The following is a 16,863-nucleotide window of genomic DNA, read 5'->3' as shown; positions in this document are numbered from 1 at the left end:
TAATTTCTGAGTTTACAGACACAGGAAATATGTATCATATGAATAGGAGAGACAATAAGTAATACAGATGTTCAGAGGAAGACAATATGGCTAAAATCTGGAGCAGTCAGAAAAGGCTTCAGGTAGAACATGGGAAGACAGGACTTAGAAAATGAGAGAAAAGGACTGGAGGAAAAAGAAAAATAGAGCGAAGGAGAGCGAAAGGGAGAGGGAAGCTGTAGGAGGGAAAGAGGAGTGAGGGGGGAGTAGGGGTGATATTTTTGGGTAAGAATGGTGTAAGGTGAAGTATAAGCAAAGCAATGAATGAGAGAAAAAAATATAGATATATGGATGCAACAGGAGCAATGATTAAGTCAATTAGGCTAAATATAATGATTTATATGGGGAATAGTAAATGAGAAAAGAATGTAGATCTAAGTTAAATTACAGAAAGTTCTGATTTCAAGGCTAAGACATTTGAATTCTATTCTACAGACAAAGAGGAAACACTAAAGATTTCTGAACAGAGCAATGTGGATCTGGCAGAAATGGACAGGATATATTTAGAGAGGAGAAGAAAATTGAAGGTAATGGGTCAAAAAATAGAATCCTTGGCTAAAGTGAGTTATAATACAAATGGAAAAACAAAATAAACAAAAAAGAAATCACTCAGAAAGGAAGAACTGATAAAGTATGGCTACTACTTGGAGTAGTAGAGATGGAGTTTAAAAGAGGTGGGGTAAGGATATCATCAGAAATAGACAAGGGCTTTCAGCTTAAGAAACTGAACAGAAATAAAGTACTACAGTAGAAGGAGCTACTTCTGAAGGAATAGAAGTAATATATGTCAAACATCTGTTTACACAGATATGTACTACATAGTTACCTGTCTCCATTGTTACAGAACTGAACAGCAACAACTTTGTCCTAAGACATAAAACAACAGATTTTTGGTTAGAGTTAATTTATTTGTAAAACGAATAAAGTACTCTTCCCTTCAAATTCACATGCAAAAGTATCATGGAGTAGACTTTTTAATGCTATAATTTTCTTGGCAAAAACTCCAATTTTCTTTAAAAAATTAATGAAGGCTGAAACAATGCATTAACTGAGGAAGAATACTTATTAGCAGTAATTTGAAACAAACCAGACATAGCACATCTGTTTCTAAATCATAATCTCAAGAGACAGTTTTCAATAGATACTAGTTTTATGTCCCCCATGATAGGACAGCACACTAACCTAAAATTTAACTCTAAAGTAACAGATTTAATAGCAGTTGAACTAAATTTCCCAATTAATTTTCTTTAAATTTCAGAAAATCAATCATTTCCAGCCTCTCACATGGATTATTTATTTTACAAAGGATTCATCTGTCTTTAGGTACAATAGTTTAGATACTTCCTTTGAATCTTCTTTTATTATGATTAAACTATACTTTTACAAATATAAGGTATATTATAGTGATGAGAAGATTAAAGTGTAAGCCAGAATATGCATTTTCTTTCTCTTTATTCCTTGATAATAAAGATAAAATGTACCCTCAAATGTTGTACATATTTTCACAAAACAGTTACTGAACTGCATTTGAATTTTTAATAAAAAGCTCAAATACTAAATATCTTTATATTTATTTTTCATTTTTAAAAATTATTAAACTGTCTTCATATGTTCAGAGTTATATTCATACTGCTCTGTGATTTCACTATAGTATTTATCGGACAGATTCTGGATTCTCACTGCCAGTTGCAAAATAACTGGTTTTAGATGTTCTGAAAGTACATCTTATTTTCGATAACTAACAGTAGTCACTGACTTCAACAGGGAATAATTAGGTTTTTTGACTTTCTCTTAGCTGGACCCCCAGCAAAAAAACGCACAAAACTCTACTAATCAATTTTTCTTCATCTTTCCCCCATTCAATTCTTGCCCGTTGTTTCTACTACCTCCTTCTCACTCAGCTCTCAATAAACTTGACTGCACTTGTATACATACCCTGCTTGGGTGGTAATTGTAAAGATGCCTCCTTTGCATACTCTAGTACAAATGGATTTCTCCCACTGGATAGTCTCAGACTGAGATCTTTATATATTTCCTAAGTTTTTCTCTTTCACAATTTAAATAATATTCCAGGATTTTAGTATCTAGGAATAAGTAACAGCAAGGTGAGAGCTCAGCTTGGTTCAGTAATGATTCATAAGTAACTGTTCAATTATGCTTATGGGACGGAACAAAATCAGGAGGCTATTTCCAAAAGCTCAAGGAGAAGGTTTCTAACAGGTCTCTTTTAGTACAAATTTCAGGAACATGATTAATTGTGTAACTCACCAAGTATCTTTTTCTAATAGTCATGATTCAGGGAAACTGTGTGTATTTTATGTACTAAAAACAGTAATCTTAAGACTTGCAAAGCTGAGTGTTTTCAATTGCTGACTATACAGCTTTGACAATAAGGTATGTGAGATGTATAGTGAGATGAAAAACAAGTACTCCCATACACCATAGCAAATAATTATCTAGAGAAAAAGGTAAGGAAAGGAAGAGGAGAAAGAGATGAAACGTTCACAGGGATATGAAAAAGAAAATTACTGGCTCCACGCTTCCTAAAAAAAGAAAGTAGAAATAGCTTTGAAGAAAAGGTCCAGTCACCAATGGCCAGCCACCAATGGCTGTCACCTAGGTATAAAGCTGTTCCCTGTTGTTATTGATAACTGAGTAGGATTAGATTTTAGGAGTCCATGATGGCATTCTGAAAATAATCAAACTAAAATCAACAAGCTAAATTAGCAAATTATTTTTTCTCAAGATATACTTAATATGTCTTTTATTATTTATTGAGGTAAAATGGGCATATAGCATTATATAAGTTTCAGCTGTACAATATTATAATTGGATATTTGTATGTACTATAAAGTGATAACCACTGCAAGTCTAATTACCATCCATCACCATACAAATAAGCCCTCTCACCCATCCCCCAACACCCTTTCCCCTCTGGTAATCATGGATCTGTGTATCTATGAGTTTGTTTTTGTTTGGTTTGGTTTGTTCATTTGTTTTGTTATTTTAGAATCCATACATAGTGAAATCATGTTATTTGCCTTTATCCATCAGATTTTTCACTTAGCACAATACCCTCAAGATCCATCTGTATTGTCACAAATAGCAAGATTTCCCTATGTGGGGCTGAGTAGTATTCCAGTGTGTGTGTGTGTGTGTGTGTGTGTGTGTGTGTGTGTGTGTGTGTACAACATTTTTATCCATTCATCCATGGATAGACACTTAGGTTGTTTCCATATTCTGGCTATTATAAATACTGCTGCAATGAACATAGGGGTGCATATATCTACTTGAACTAGTGTTTTTGTATTCATCAATAAATACTCAGAAGTGGAATATCTGGATCCTATGATCGTTCTATTTTTAATTTTTTGACAAATCTCCATACTGCTTTCCATAGTGGCCATACCAATTTACATTTACATTCCCACCAATAGTGTACAAGAGTATCCTTTTCTCCACATCTTCTCCAACACTTGTTATTTCTTGCCTTTTTGATAATAGCCATTCTAATAGGTATGAGGTGATATCACATTGTGGTTTTCATTTGCATTTCCCTGATAATTAGTGATGTTGAACATGTTTTCATGTGCCTATTGGCCATCAGTATATCTTCTTTAGGGAAAAAAATGTCTATTTAGTTCCTCTACCCATTTTAATTGGGCTGTTATATGAATCCTTTATATATTTCGGATATTAACCCCTTAATGGATATATTACTTACAAATATCCTTTCCCATTTACTAGGTTGCTTTTTTGTTTTATTGATGTTTTCCTTCACTGTGCAGTAGCCTTTTACTAAGAAGTAGTCCCATTTGTTCATTTTTGCTTTTGTCTCCCTTGCATTTAGAGTCAGATTTAAAAAAAAAAAATCACTAAGACCAATGTCAAGGACCTTACCACTGCTGGGGAAAGTCATGAAAAAGATGTGACTGCCAGGTGACCTGTGAGCTGGACCCCAGGCAATCAGAGCCTCCTTACCCTCTTCCCTATCCTTGGTATATGGGTTCCACCTGCCTTTCCCGCTCCCAGAGGCTGCTCTAAGGACATAGCCTTGAGACAATGATGTGGTATTGAGAACACCTGCACAGTATACTTGAATGAGCTCAGTTAAGGCTTCTTTATAAAATTTTAAGATTTGGTGGGCAGGCACAAAGATCCATTCATCTTGCTGCCACCCAAAACAAACTTCATGTGTAAATTCCCTTTGCTTATTAAAACTGCCACCTACCAACCCAGAATGGCCTACCTCTTTCTTTGGTCTTTCCTTGCCCTCTGGGTACATGGGCCAGTTTCAGATTATATCCAAGAAGATCCCAAGAGGGCTGTAAACTGACAATTTGGTGAGCCAGCCCAGAGACCAAAGAAATGGGCCTTGGGAATGCGGCATCCACAGGAGAAATCCCAAATTAGCCATCAACTTCTGGGTAAGGAGGGTGGCAGGTATGTTAGATGCTTATGGGCTACTACATGAATATGGGGACACCCAGAAAATGCCAGCCAATCTAATGTACTTGTTGGAGGAAAGGCACATACCACACTGAGGCAGAGAAGGGAAACATGGTTGCCATAGTGGGCTTCTACTGTGGGTAGTTCAGCTGGCCACTGATGCCCAACTAGAAGCTAAAGCTCAAGTTATAAAGAGCTGAGTTTAGAAAAGGATATGTGAGTGTCCACTACTCTGCTAGCTCTGGGGCTGGCAGACAAGATGGAAGAGTAAATTAATAAATTGGAGACCTTAGTGTCCTGTTTTGCAAAGCAAGGAGGATGCAAGCTGTCATGTATTAAGATATGAGAACTTATGAGAAAGCCCGATTAGGATGCTAAGAGGTGGAATCTTGGAGAAAATGATGAAAATCAAGAGGGGGATGCTGTGGTAACTGATGAGGAAACAGACAAAATGTCCCATACCTTCTGACCTCTAATTTTAAATAGCAATTACCCCAAAACTCCTAGGAGAAAACACATCTTTCTCTGTCCCCTGAAGTTTATAAATCTTATCATATCTTTGAAATATAAAGACCCCTGGAGATAACCAAAACATTGCCAGAAAAAGGCAGCGGATCTTTTAAGAATACAGCTATAGTTCTCTTGTCCACCGCATTATAATGAACTCTCATCAAATCAAATGACCATTTTTAAGTCTTCTGTCATTTGTAGTTATTGTCTTGCTCTGATGCTTTGCAAAGTGTCCCTACAACAGTGCTTCATCTTTAAGAACACTCATGGAAAAGACTTTGACAAGTTTCTGATAACTAAGATTAAATTGCTTTCTTGTTGGAGAGATAATAATGAACCTTTCAAGTGGTCCCCCTATGCTACGTGCATAGCCCCACAATAGGTCATACAATGGTAGCTGGGGACCTATCCCTGTTCTCCTTCCCCACATCAGCAAAATGGGCCCATTACACATTGATAATACAATGTTAACATGTAAAGATTTACCTCTGCTGCAGGACACCTGCAGGCTTTGGTCAGGAACATCTGTGAGGAAGAAGATGGGCAATGAACCCAAAGAAAATTCAAGGCCTAGACACTGCTATAAGGCTTTAGGTGTCATCTGGTCAGCTAAGACTCATAAAGCTGTAACTGAAAAGGTACAAGCCTATCCAACCTCTTAAGAACGGGAAAGAGGTGCAGTCCTTTACAGGGATTTTGGGGTTATGGAAGACTTTTAATCTCCACCTGGCACAGTACTCCCATTCCTTATGCTCCCTGGTAAAGAGACTGGGGACAATAGCAGCATGCTGCCTTTGAGAAGGCAAAAATACTAATAAAAAAGATTAAAGCTCTGAGCATCTCCTAAGTAGGGCTACCATTTGAGTTTGATGTGTCTATGACTCCAAAAGATATGGGTCAGACAGTACGGCAGAGATAACAAAAGGGGAGAATGCCCCTGGGATTTTGGTTCCAGCTCTGAAGGGGGCAAAACCCCAATATACCCAAATAGAGCAAGAGCTCCTAGCAATGTACACAGTGCTACTCCAGGTAAAACTTGTCACACAGCAGCCAGTACAGCAACTAGAGTACTGAGCTCATAGTGGTCTGGCTGCTGATCACTCAAGGGCCATTAACCCTTTGTACTGATAATTAGACTATTCTAAGGGACTAAATTTATGGCTTGAATAATGGGAAGCTGATCATTAAACAGTCCTTGTGGGGTCAAGATATATATAATATGACATTTGGGTCCACCTGCAAGAGCCTGAAGTGATTCTCACTGTTTTTCATGCCCCAGTTCTTAAGACACTGACACACCCCGGGCGCCTGGGTGGCTCAGTTGGTTAAGTGACTGCCTTCGGCTCAGGTCATGATCCTGGAGTCCCGGGATCGAGTCCCACATCGGGCTCCCTGCTCAGCAGGGAGTCTGCTTCTCCCTCTGACCCTCTTCCCTCTCATGCTCTCTATCTCTCATTCTCTCTCTCTCAAATAATAAATAAATAAAAAACCTTAAAAAAAAAAAAAAAGACACTGACACACCCCTAGCAATCAGGAAGCTGGTGCCCTACTTGGGAATGATCCCTAGCTACTGACCTGTCAGTAGTTTAGGCAGATTGGGTGCATATAAAGAGTGGCCCCCAAAATGCCCAAGTAGGATGGCATATTGTCAAGGATGCTGGACTGCCCTCAGAATACACTGACTTGGTTAAAGTAATAACAGCATGTTGTGTGTCCTAAACACCACCAAAGGCAACTGCCAAAAGAATAAGGCCATCCACTGGAGTTCCCAACCTATGAGAAATTGGCAAATTGATTATACTGGCCTCCTCTAAGTGAGTGTTCTAAATATGCCTTGGTTTATGTAGACATTGCATCTGGTCTAACCCACACTTTTCCCTGCCACCCTGCAAACCAGGCTGCCATCATTAGGGGATTAAGAAACTGAGTACCATGTATGAATACCCTCATCAAAAACATAATTATCAGAGGTCACATTTCAAAGGCCATGATGTACAAGACTGAACAATAAAATGTGACATTAAGGGCACCTGGGTGGCTCAGTCGTTAAGTGTCTGCCTTCGACTCAGGTCATGATCCCAGGGTCCTGGAATCAAGCCCCGCATCTGGCTCCCTGCTCAGCGGGAGGCCTGCTTCTCCCTCTCCCACTCCTCCCTGCTTGTGTTCCCTCTCTTGCTGTGTCTGTCTCTGTCAAATAAATAAATGAAATCTTTAAAAAAAATGTGACATTAAATAAAGGTTCCATCTCTCCTATAACCCACAAGCAGCAGGATTGGTAGAAAGGAAAATGGATATTAAAACAGCCTATTAAATACTTAACAGGCAAAACCACCTTGGCCAACTGGACAAAAGTACTGTCCTAGGCTTTAATACATTTAAATGACCGAAGAGTAGGGCCTATTGCCCCATATGCCAGACTAGGGAATCCCTGCCCAGGCATCCAATACTGTAAAGATATAGAAGTTTCTGGAAACAACCATTGTCCAAAATCTCACAGTGGATCAACACACTATGCTGTGGAAAACACCAAGCCCCATCATTCTTTAAAAATGAATTATCTACTAGAATTTACAATGCAATATCCCACTGAGACAGGTGAATTCCTTCACACCCCTGGGTGAAGAACTACTCAATCTTCACTAATATCCTCTTGTCCTGCTGCACACTGGGACTGTTAAAATGCACTATAACTGAAATGAAGCATGCACCACTGAAAGAATGGAGAAAGTGGGGGTCCTGGTAATGACATATCCTGTCCCCAGTTCATCTTTTTATACCTGACAGTGCTGCCCCCCCAACCAACATGTATGGTATGTATAACCAGGTCAAGTTTCTAAAGTTGCTAACCTCCCTCTCCTCAAAGTCAGGGGAAATGTTTGGTTTTTCCACTGATAAGACCATTTTACCACTGTCTTTGTTCCCTCCATTGGCTTAGATTTAGAAGACATTATTAGCAAGTGTGAAGCCCTTAATAAATTCACTCAGCAAGCATTGAATGATAGCAATAAAACCTGTCCTTACTGAACACTGAAATGTCTCTGGTAAGCTGTGCTCATTACTTATAAAGCTGTATTCCAAAATAAAATGGCCTTAGACACTATTACTGCCTCATAAGGCGGTACCTTTGCCATTATCCAAACACAATGTTGTGTGATCACCCCCAATGAATCTGCTAATGTGTCATCTTTATTAAATCACATGAAATACAATTGAATGCCCTGAGTAATCCAATCCCCAGCTTAGGAGACTTAATAAATCAGTGGCTCAGATCAAGGGATCATATAAAAAAAAGTTGTCATTGATTTTGTAATCCTTGTCTTATTTAATCTGTTTCCTTTTACATGCACCTGTATTGCTGCTGTGGCATTAGACTCCAGTGCAGCCAGACAGTCACCAAAGGAGCCACCTCCATGCTAATAAAACCCCTTGCTGAACACTTAGGGCCCATTTCAGAAGAAGGGCACACATGAGATTATAAAAGCCAGTCATGAGGGGTGGAATGTTGGGGAAGGTCACTGAGAAGATGTGACCACCAGTTGACCTGTGAGCTTGACCCAGGCAATCAAAAGCTTGTTACCTCCTCCCTTGGAATGTGGGTTCCTCTTGCCTTTCCTGCTCCCAGAGGCTGCTCCAAAGGCAAAGCCTTGAGATAATGATGTAGTGCTAAGAACACCTGCACAGTATACTTGACTGGACCCAGTTAAGTCCTCTTGTTAAACTTTTAAGATTTGGTGGGTGGCCATGGGTATCCATTTGTCTTGCTGCCACCTAAGACATGCCTTATATGTAAGTTCCTTTTAGTTGTTAAAACTGTCACCTACCAACCTGGAGTGGCCTGCATCTTACTTGTCATCTGAGTACAGTGGCGAGTTTCAGATTATACTCAGTAAGCTCCTGAGAGGGTTACAAACTGATAACTGCCTGTTTTCTTCTAGAATTTTGATTTCAGGTCCTATACTCAGGTCTTACTTTTGAGTTAATTTTGGTCTATTGTGTAAAATAGTGGTCCAGAGTTTTATTCTTTTGCATGTGGCTGTCCAGTTTTCCCAACACTACTTATTGAAGAAACTACCATTTCCCTATTGTATATTCTTGGCCCCTTCACTGTAAATTAATTGACCATGTATGTGCGGGTTTATTTCTGGGTTCTTTATTCTGTTCCATTAATCTATTTGTCTGTTTTACTGCCAATATCATATTGTTTTGATTATTAGAACTTTGTAGCATAGTTTAAAATCAGGCAGGGTGATGCCTCGAGCTTTGTCCTCCTTTCCAAGTTTGCTTTAGCTATTTGTGATCTTTTGTGATTTTTACAAATTTTAGACATATCTGTTCCAGTTCTAAAAATTGCCACTGGGACTTTGATGGAGAGTGCATGTAATCTCTAGATTACTTTGGGCAGCCAGCCTGGACATATTAATTCTTCCAATTCAGGAGCATGGAATATCTTTCCATTTATTTGTCTTCTTCAATTTCTTTCATCAGTTCTGGTTTTCAGTGTGCAGATCTACATTTCCTTGGTTAAATTTATTCCTAGGTATGTCATTCTTTAGAAGCAATTATAAATGGAACTGTTTTCTTAGTATATTTTTTTTCTGATAGTCTGTTCTCAGTGTATAGAAACACAAAAGATTTCTGTATATTGATTTTCTATCCTGCAACTTTACTGAATACATTTATGAGTTCTAACAATTTTTTTTAGTGGAATCTTTAGGGTTTTCTATATATAGAATTATGTTATCTCAAATAGTTACAGTTTTACTTCTTCCTTTCCAAACTGGATGTCCTTTATTTCTTTTACATGGCTAACTATTGTGGCTAGGAGTTCCAATACTATGTTGAATAAAGTGGCAAAAATGGACATCTTTCTCTTGTTCCTGATCTTAGAGAAAAGCTTTCACCTTTTCACCACTGAGTATGATGTTAGCCATGGATTTGTCATAAATGACCTTTGTTATATTCAGATACATTCCTTCTATAACACTTTATTGAGATTTTATCATAAATGAATATGGAATATTGTCAAATACTTATTCTGCATCTATTGAGATGATAATATGATTTTTATCCTTCATTTTGCTAATGTGGTGCATCATGTTGATTTAATTGCAGATGTTGAATCATTCTTGCCTCTAGTAATCCCCACCTGATCATGGAGTATGATCTTTTGAATGCATTGCTGAATTCAATTCGCTAATATTTTGTTGAAGATTTTTGCATCTTTACATATTAGGGATATTGGCCTGTAATTTCCTCATTTTTAGTGTCCTTATCTGGTTTTTATATCAGACATTGACCTAGCAAAATGAGTTTGGAAGCATTCCCTTAATTTTTAGAATGAGTCTGGGGACAGTGATTAAATCTTTCAATGTTTAGCACTATTCAGTGAAGCCATCTGGTTCTGAACTTTTGCATGTTGGAGGGTTTTTGATTACTGATTCAGTCTCCTTTCTAGGGATCCATCAATACAGATATTTTTTTATTTCTTTATCATTCAGTCTTAGAAAACTTTATGTTTTAAGAACTTATCCATTTCTGAGTCCAAGATGGCGGAGGAGTAGGAGACTGAAATTTAGTCTGGTCCCAGGAATTCAGCTAGATAGCTATCAAATCATTCTGAACACCTGTGAACTCAACCAGAGATCTAAGAAAAGAATAGCTGCAACTCTACAAATAGAAAAGCAACCACTTTCTGCCAGGTAGAAGATGTGGAGAAGTGAATCTGAGGTGATATATGGGAAGACAGACCATGGGGGGAGGGAACTTCCATCAGCCAGCTACCAGCAAGTGTTATAGCAGTAGAGCAAAAATCAGAACTTTTAGGTCTGCTCTGGTGAGGGACATCGCTCAGACTGCTAAGTGGGGGTTGATCCCTAGATGGGACAGTGTGGTCTCAGGATCTTCAGGTTCACAGGAAGACCAGGGGTGCCTGAGTGTGGGAGAGCTCCCAGGCATCGGAGCAAAGAAGCCGGCTGCAAAGAGTGAGCCCAGGAGTGGACTCCCAACTCAGGATAGCCATAAACCTCAAAATATAGCAGTCAGGAGATTGCTCTCTGAGCAGGGGCCCCACATGTGGCAGAACCAGTGAGACACCCCTTCTTCTCCCAGGAGGAGCAGTGTGGGAGCATGCGGCAGGAATCTGCAGGGTTTGGAGACTCCAAACGGGGTGGCTTGCCTGAGATAGAAATGCTTAGTCACAGCCTGGGTGAACACGGAGTGTGGACAGAGACCTGGGAAACAGGAGTGATTGCTTTTCCCTGAGGGTGCACTGAGGAGTAGGGCTCCAAGCATTAGGTTCTGGAGCTAGAGAATGGGAGGCCACCATTTTCATTCTCATCCTCTTGAGCTGCAGGGGAAAGCCTTCAAGGAACAAAAGCCACTTAGAGCAAACCAGAGCGCTTAGCCTGGCCCCCTGGCAAGGACAGTACAATTTCACCTGGAGCAAATACATATGACAATCAATGCAAAAGGCCCCTCCCCCAGGAAATCAGCAAGAACATCCAGCCAAGACCAAGTTTACCAATCAATGAGAACTGCAAAACAAAACTCCAGCGCTAGAGGAATACAGGACATAGAATTCATGGCTATTTTTCCCATGATTCTTTAGTTTTTCAACTTTAATTTTTTAACTGTTTTTCTTTTGTTTGTCAACCAATTCCTTATTTTAGCAACTCCTTTTTAAAATCTTTTTTTAATTATAATTTTTACAGTTATATCCTATCCCTTCACTGGATTTAATCTTATTTTTGTATATACATAAGTTTTTCTATCCTTACAATTTTGGAATGCAGTTTCTTCTAACAGACCAAAATACACACAAAATCTAGTGTTTGGCTCTGTTTTATTCATCTATCTGATCATTTTCTCTTTTTTGTTTTTTTGTTTTTGTATTTTTCATCTTTTTCTTTTTTTGCTTTGTTAAAGTGTTTTTTAATTTTCATCTCTACAGTTACATTCCATCCTTTCAATGTATTTAATTTTATTTTTGTATACATAAGTTTTTCTTTCTTTACAATTTCGAGATGTAGTTTCTCCTAACAAATTGACCAAAACACACTCAGGAGATACTGTATTACTTTTTTCTGTTCACCTGTCTATCGCCCTTCTATTTTTTTTTTCTGTTATTGTTCTCTTTTTCCTCTTTTGTTTTTTTCTTGTCTTTTAATTTCCATATTTCTAGTTACATTCTATCTTTTCATTGGATTTAATTTTATTTTTGTGCATATATAAGTTTTCTTTCTTGACAATTTTGGGATCTAGTTTTCTAAATAAAAGACCAAAATATACAAAAGAATCCAGTGTATTGCTCTATTCTACTCACCTGTCTGATTTTATTCTCTTTTTATTCTTCTTTTTTTTTTTCTTTTTTTTTTTTTTTTTCTCCTGGTTTCAGGTCTCTTCTGATTTGTTTAGTGCATGTTTTTCTGGGGTTGTTGTTACCATTTCAGTATTTTGTTCTCTCGTTCATCTATTCTCCTCTGGACAGAATGAATGACAAAACGAAAAAACTAACCTCAAAAAAGAAAACAGGCAGTACTGACTGCCAGGGACCTAGTCAGGATGGACATAAGTAAGATGTTGGAACTAGAGTTCAGAATAATGATTATAAAGATAGTAGCTGGGCTTGAAAAAAAGCATAAAACACACTACAGAATCCCTTTCCGGAGAAATAAAAGAACTAAAATCTAACCATGTCAAAATAAAAAAGGCTATTAATGAGATGCAATAAAAAATGGAGGCTCTAACTTCTAGGATAAATGAGGCAAAAGAGAATTAGTGATATAGAAGACAAAATGATGGAGAATAAAGAAGCTGAGAAAAAGAGATAAACAACTACTGGATTACAAGTGGAGAATTCGAGCCATAAGTGATACCATAAGGAGGGGTGCCTGGGTGGCTCAGTTGGTTTGGAGACTGCTTCGGCTCAGCTCAGGTCATGATCTCAGGGTCCTGGGATCAAGCCCCGATTGGGTTCCCTGCTCAGTGGCGAGTCTGTTTCTCTCTCACTCTGTGATCTCTCTCCATTTCACTCTCTTTCAAATAAATAAATAAAGTCTTTAAAAAAATAAATGATACCATAAGGTGAAAAAATATTAGAATAATTGGGATCCCAGAAGAAGAGGAAACAGAAAGGGGGGTAGAAGGTATATTAGAGGACATAAGAACAGAGAACTTCCCTAATCTGGGGAAGAAACAGGCATCTAACTCCAAGAGGCATAGAAAACCTCCCTCAAAATCAATAAAAATAGGTCAACACCCCGACATATAATAGTGAAACTTAAAAATCTCAGAGACAATGGGAAAATCCTAAAAGCAGCCAGGGACAAAAGGTCTGTAACCCACAAGGGTACAAACATTACAGTGGCAGCAGACCTACCCACAGAGACCTAGCAGGCCAGAAAGGACTGGTGTGATATATTCAGGGTGCTAAATGAGAAAAATATGCAGCCAAAAATACTTAATCCAGCTAGGATATCATTCAAAATAGGAGTGACAAAAAGCTTCCAGAACAAACAGGAACTAAAAAAATTTGCAAACACAAAACCAGCCCCACAAGAAGTATTGAAAGGGATCCTCTAAGCAAAGAGAAAGCGCAAAACTAACATGGACCAGAAAGAAACAGACAATAAACAGTAATAGTCACTTTATAGGTAATACAATGCCACTAAATTCATATCTTTCAGTAGTTACTCTGAATGTAAATGGGCTAAATGCCCCATTCAAAAGACACAGGGTTTCAGACTGGATAAAAAAGCAAGACCCATCGATATGCTGTCTGTAAGAGAGTCATTTCAGACCAAAAGATACCTTCAGATTTAAAGTGAGAGGGTGGAAAAACATTTATCATGCTAATGGACACCAAAAGAAAGCTGGGGTGGCAATCCTTATACCAAATTAGATTTTAAACCAAAGATTGTAATAAGAGATGAGGAAGGACACTATATCATAATTAAAGGGTCTATTCAACAAGAAGATCTAATAATTGTAAATATTTATGTGCCTAACATGGGAGGAGCCAATTATATAACCCAATTAATAATAAAATCAAAGAAACACATCAATAATAATACAGTAATAGTAGGGGATTTTAACAACCCCTCACTGCAATGGACAGATCATCTAAGCAGAAGATCAACAAGGAAATAAGGGCTTTCTTTGACACACAGGACCAGATGGACTTCACAGATATATTCAGAACATTCCATCCCAAAGCAACAGAATACATATTCTTCTCTAGTGCACATGGAACATTCTCCAGAATAAATCACATACTGGGTCACAAATCAGGTCTCAACTGGTACCAAAAGATTGGGATCATTCCCTGCATATTTTCAGACCACAGTGCTTTGAAACTGGAACACAATCACAAGAGGGAATTTGGAAAGAACTCAAATACATGGAGGCTAAAGAGCATCCTATTAAAGAATGAATGGGTCAACCAGGAAATTAAAGAAGAATTAAAAAAATTAATGGAAACAAATGAAAATAAAAACACAACTCTTCAAAACCTTTGGGATGCAGCAAAAGTGGTCTTAAGAGGGAAGTATATAGCAATACAAGACTGTCTCAAGAAACAGGAAAGGTCTCAAATGCACAACCTTCCCTGACCCCTAAAGGAGCTGGAGAAAGAACAGCAAATAAAGCTTAAACCCAGGAGAAGAGAATTAATAAAGATTAGAGCAGAAATCAATGAAATAGAAACCAAAAGAACAGTAGAACAGATCAACAAAACTAGGAGCTGGTTCTTTGAAAGAATCAATAAGATTGATAAACCCCTGGCCAGACTTATCAAAAAGAAAAGAGAAAGGACCCAAATGAATAAAATCATGAATGAAAGAGAGATCACAACCAAAACCAAATAAACACAATCATAAGAACATATTATGAGGAACTATATGCCAACAAATTAGGCAATCTGGAAGAAACAGATGCATTCCTAGAGACATATAAATTAACAAAACTGAACCAGGAAGAAATAGAAAACATGAACAGACCCACAGACAGCAAGGAAATTGAAGCAGTGATCAAAAATCTCCCAACAAACAAGAGCCCAGGGCCAGATGGCTTCCCAGGGGAATTCTATGAAACATTTAAAGAACAAGTGATACCTATTCTTCTGAAGATGTTTCCAAAAACAGAAATGGAAGGAACACTTCCAAACTATGAGGTGAGCATTACCTTGATCCCAAAACCAGACAACAACTCCACTGAAAAGGAGAATTACAGACCAATATCCCTGATGAACATGGACGTAAAAATTCTCACTGAAATACTAGCCAAGAGGATCCAAAAGTATACTAAAAGGATTATTCACCATGACCAAGTGGGATTTATTCCTGGGCTGCAAGGGTGGTTCAACATTTACAGATCAATCAATGTTATACACTACATAAATAAAAGAAAGAAGAACCATATGATCTTCTTAATTGATGCAGAAAAAGCATCTGACAAAGCACAGCATCCTTTCTTGATTAAAACACTTCACAATGTAGGGATAGAGGGAGCATACCTCAATATCATCAAAGGCATATATGAAAAGCATACAGCGAGTATCATTCTCAGTGGGGGAAAAACTGAGAGCTTTTCCCCTAAGGTCAGGAACACAGCAGGAATGTCCACTATCACCACTGCTGTTCAACATAGTACTAGTAATCCTAGCATAAGTAATCAGACAACAAACAGAAATAAAAGGCATCGAAATTGGCAAAGAAAAAGTCAAACTCTCACTCTTGCAGGTGACAGAATATGTGGAAAACACAAAGACGCCAACGCAGAATGGCCAGAACTCATACAGGAATTCAGCAATGTGGAAGGATATAAAATCAATGCACAAAAATCAGTTGCATTTCCATAAACAAGCAATGAGACAGAAGAGATATTAAGTAGTCTATCCTGTTTACAAGTGTACTGAAAACCATAAGATACCTAGGAATAAACCTAACCAAAGAGGAAAGGATCTGTACTCATGAAAGAAATTGAGGAAAACACAAAGAAATGGAAAAACATTCTATGATCATGGATTGGAAGAACAAATATTTTCAAAATGTCTATACTACCTAGAGCAATCTACACATTCAATGCAATCCTTATCAAAATACCATCAACTTTTTTCACAAAACTGGAACAAATAATCCTAAAATTTGTTTGGAACCAGAAAAGACCCCAAATAGTCAAAGGATTGTTGAAAAAGAAAACCAAGGCTGGCGGCATGACAATTCTGGACTTCAAGTTCTATTCCAAAGCTGTAATCATCAAGACAATATGGTATTGGCACAAAATCAGACACACAGATTAACGGAACAGAATAGAGAACCCAGAAATGAACCCTCAACTCTATGGTTAACCAATATTCGACAAAGCAGGAAAGAATATGCAATGGAAAAAAGACGGTCTCTTCAACAAATGGTATTTGGAAAATTGGACAGTTACTTGCAGAAGAATGAAACTGGTCCATTTCCTTACACCATAACAAAAACAGACTCAAAATGGATGAAAGACCTAAATGTGAGACAGGAATCCATCAAAATCCTTGAGGAGAACACAGGTGGCAACCTTTTTGACCTCGGCTACAGCAACTTTTTGCTCGACACGTCTCCAAAGGCAAGGGAAACAAAGGCAAAAATGAAAGACCGGGACTCCATCAAGATAAAAAGCTTTTGCACAGCAAAGGAAACAGTTGACAAAACCAAAAGAGAACTGACAGAATGGGAGAAGATATCTGCAAATGACATATCAGATAAAGTGTTGGTATCCAAAATGTATAAAGAACTTATCAAACTCAGCACCCAAAGAACAGATAATCCATTCAGGAAATGGGCAGAAGATATGAACAGACATGTCTCCAACAAAGACATCCAGATGGAC

General features: G+C 38.0%; 1 protein-coding gene across 5 annotated transcripts in view; it reads right to left on the bottom strand.

Moving 5' to 3' along the window:
• Positions 1-16,863, bottom strand: part of BRWD3 (bromodomain and WD repeat domain containing 3) — a 218,259-nt gene that overhangs the window by 115,406 nt on the left and 85,990 nt on the right. For all 5 annotated transcript variants that reach the window (XM_027608730.2, XM_027608726.2, XM_027608729.1 and 2 more), the window contains one exon: positions 866-906. In XM_027608730.2, the coding sequence (XP_027464531.1) occupies positions 866-906 (41 nt within the window). The remainder of the gene's footprint in view (positions 1-865; positions 907-16,863) is intronic.

The sequence above is a fragment of the Zalophus californianus genome, chromosome X (assembly GCF_009762305.2).
Source record: "Zalophus californianus isolate mZalCal1 chromosome X, mZalCal1.pri.v2, whole genome shotgun sequence".
In the NCBI taxonomy this organism is placed as follows: Eukaryota; Metazoa; Chordata; class Mammalia; order Carnivora; family Otariidae; genus Zalophus; species Zalophus californianus.
The sequence above is the reverse complement of the archived record's forward strand: the minus strand, read 5'-3'. Positions and strand labels throughout refer to the sequence as shown.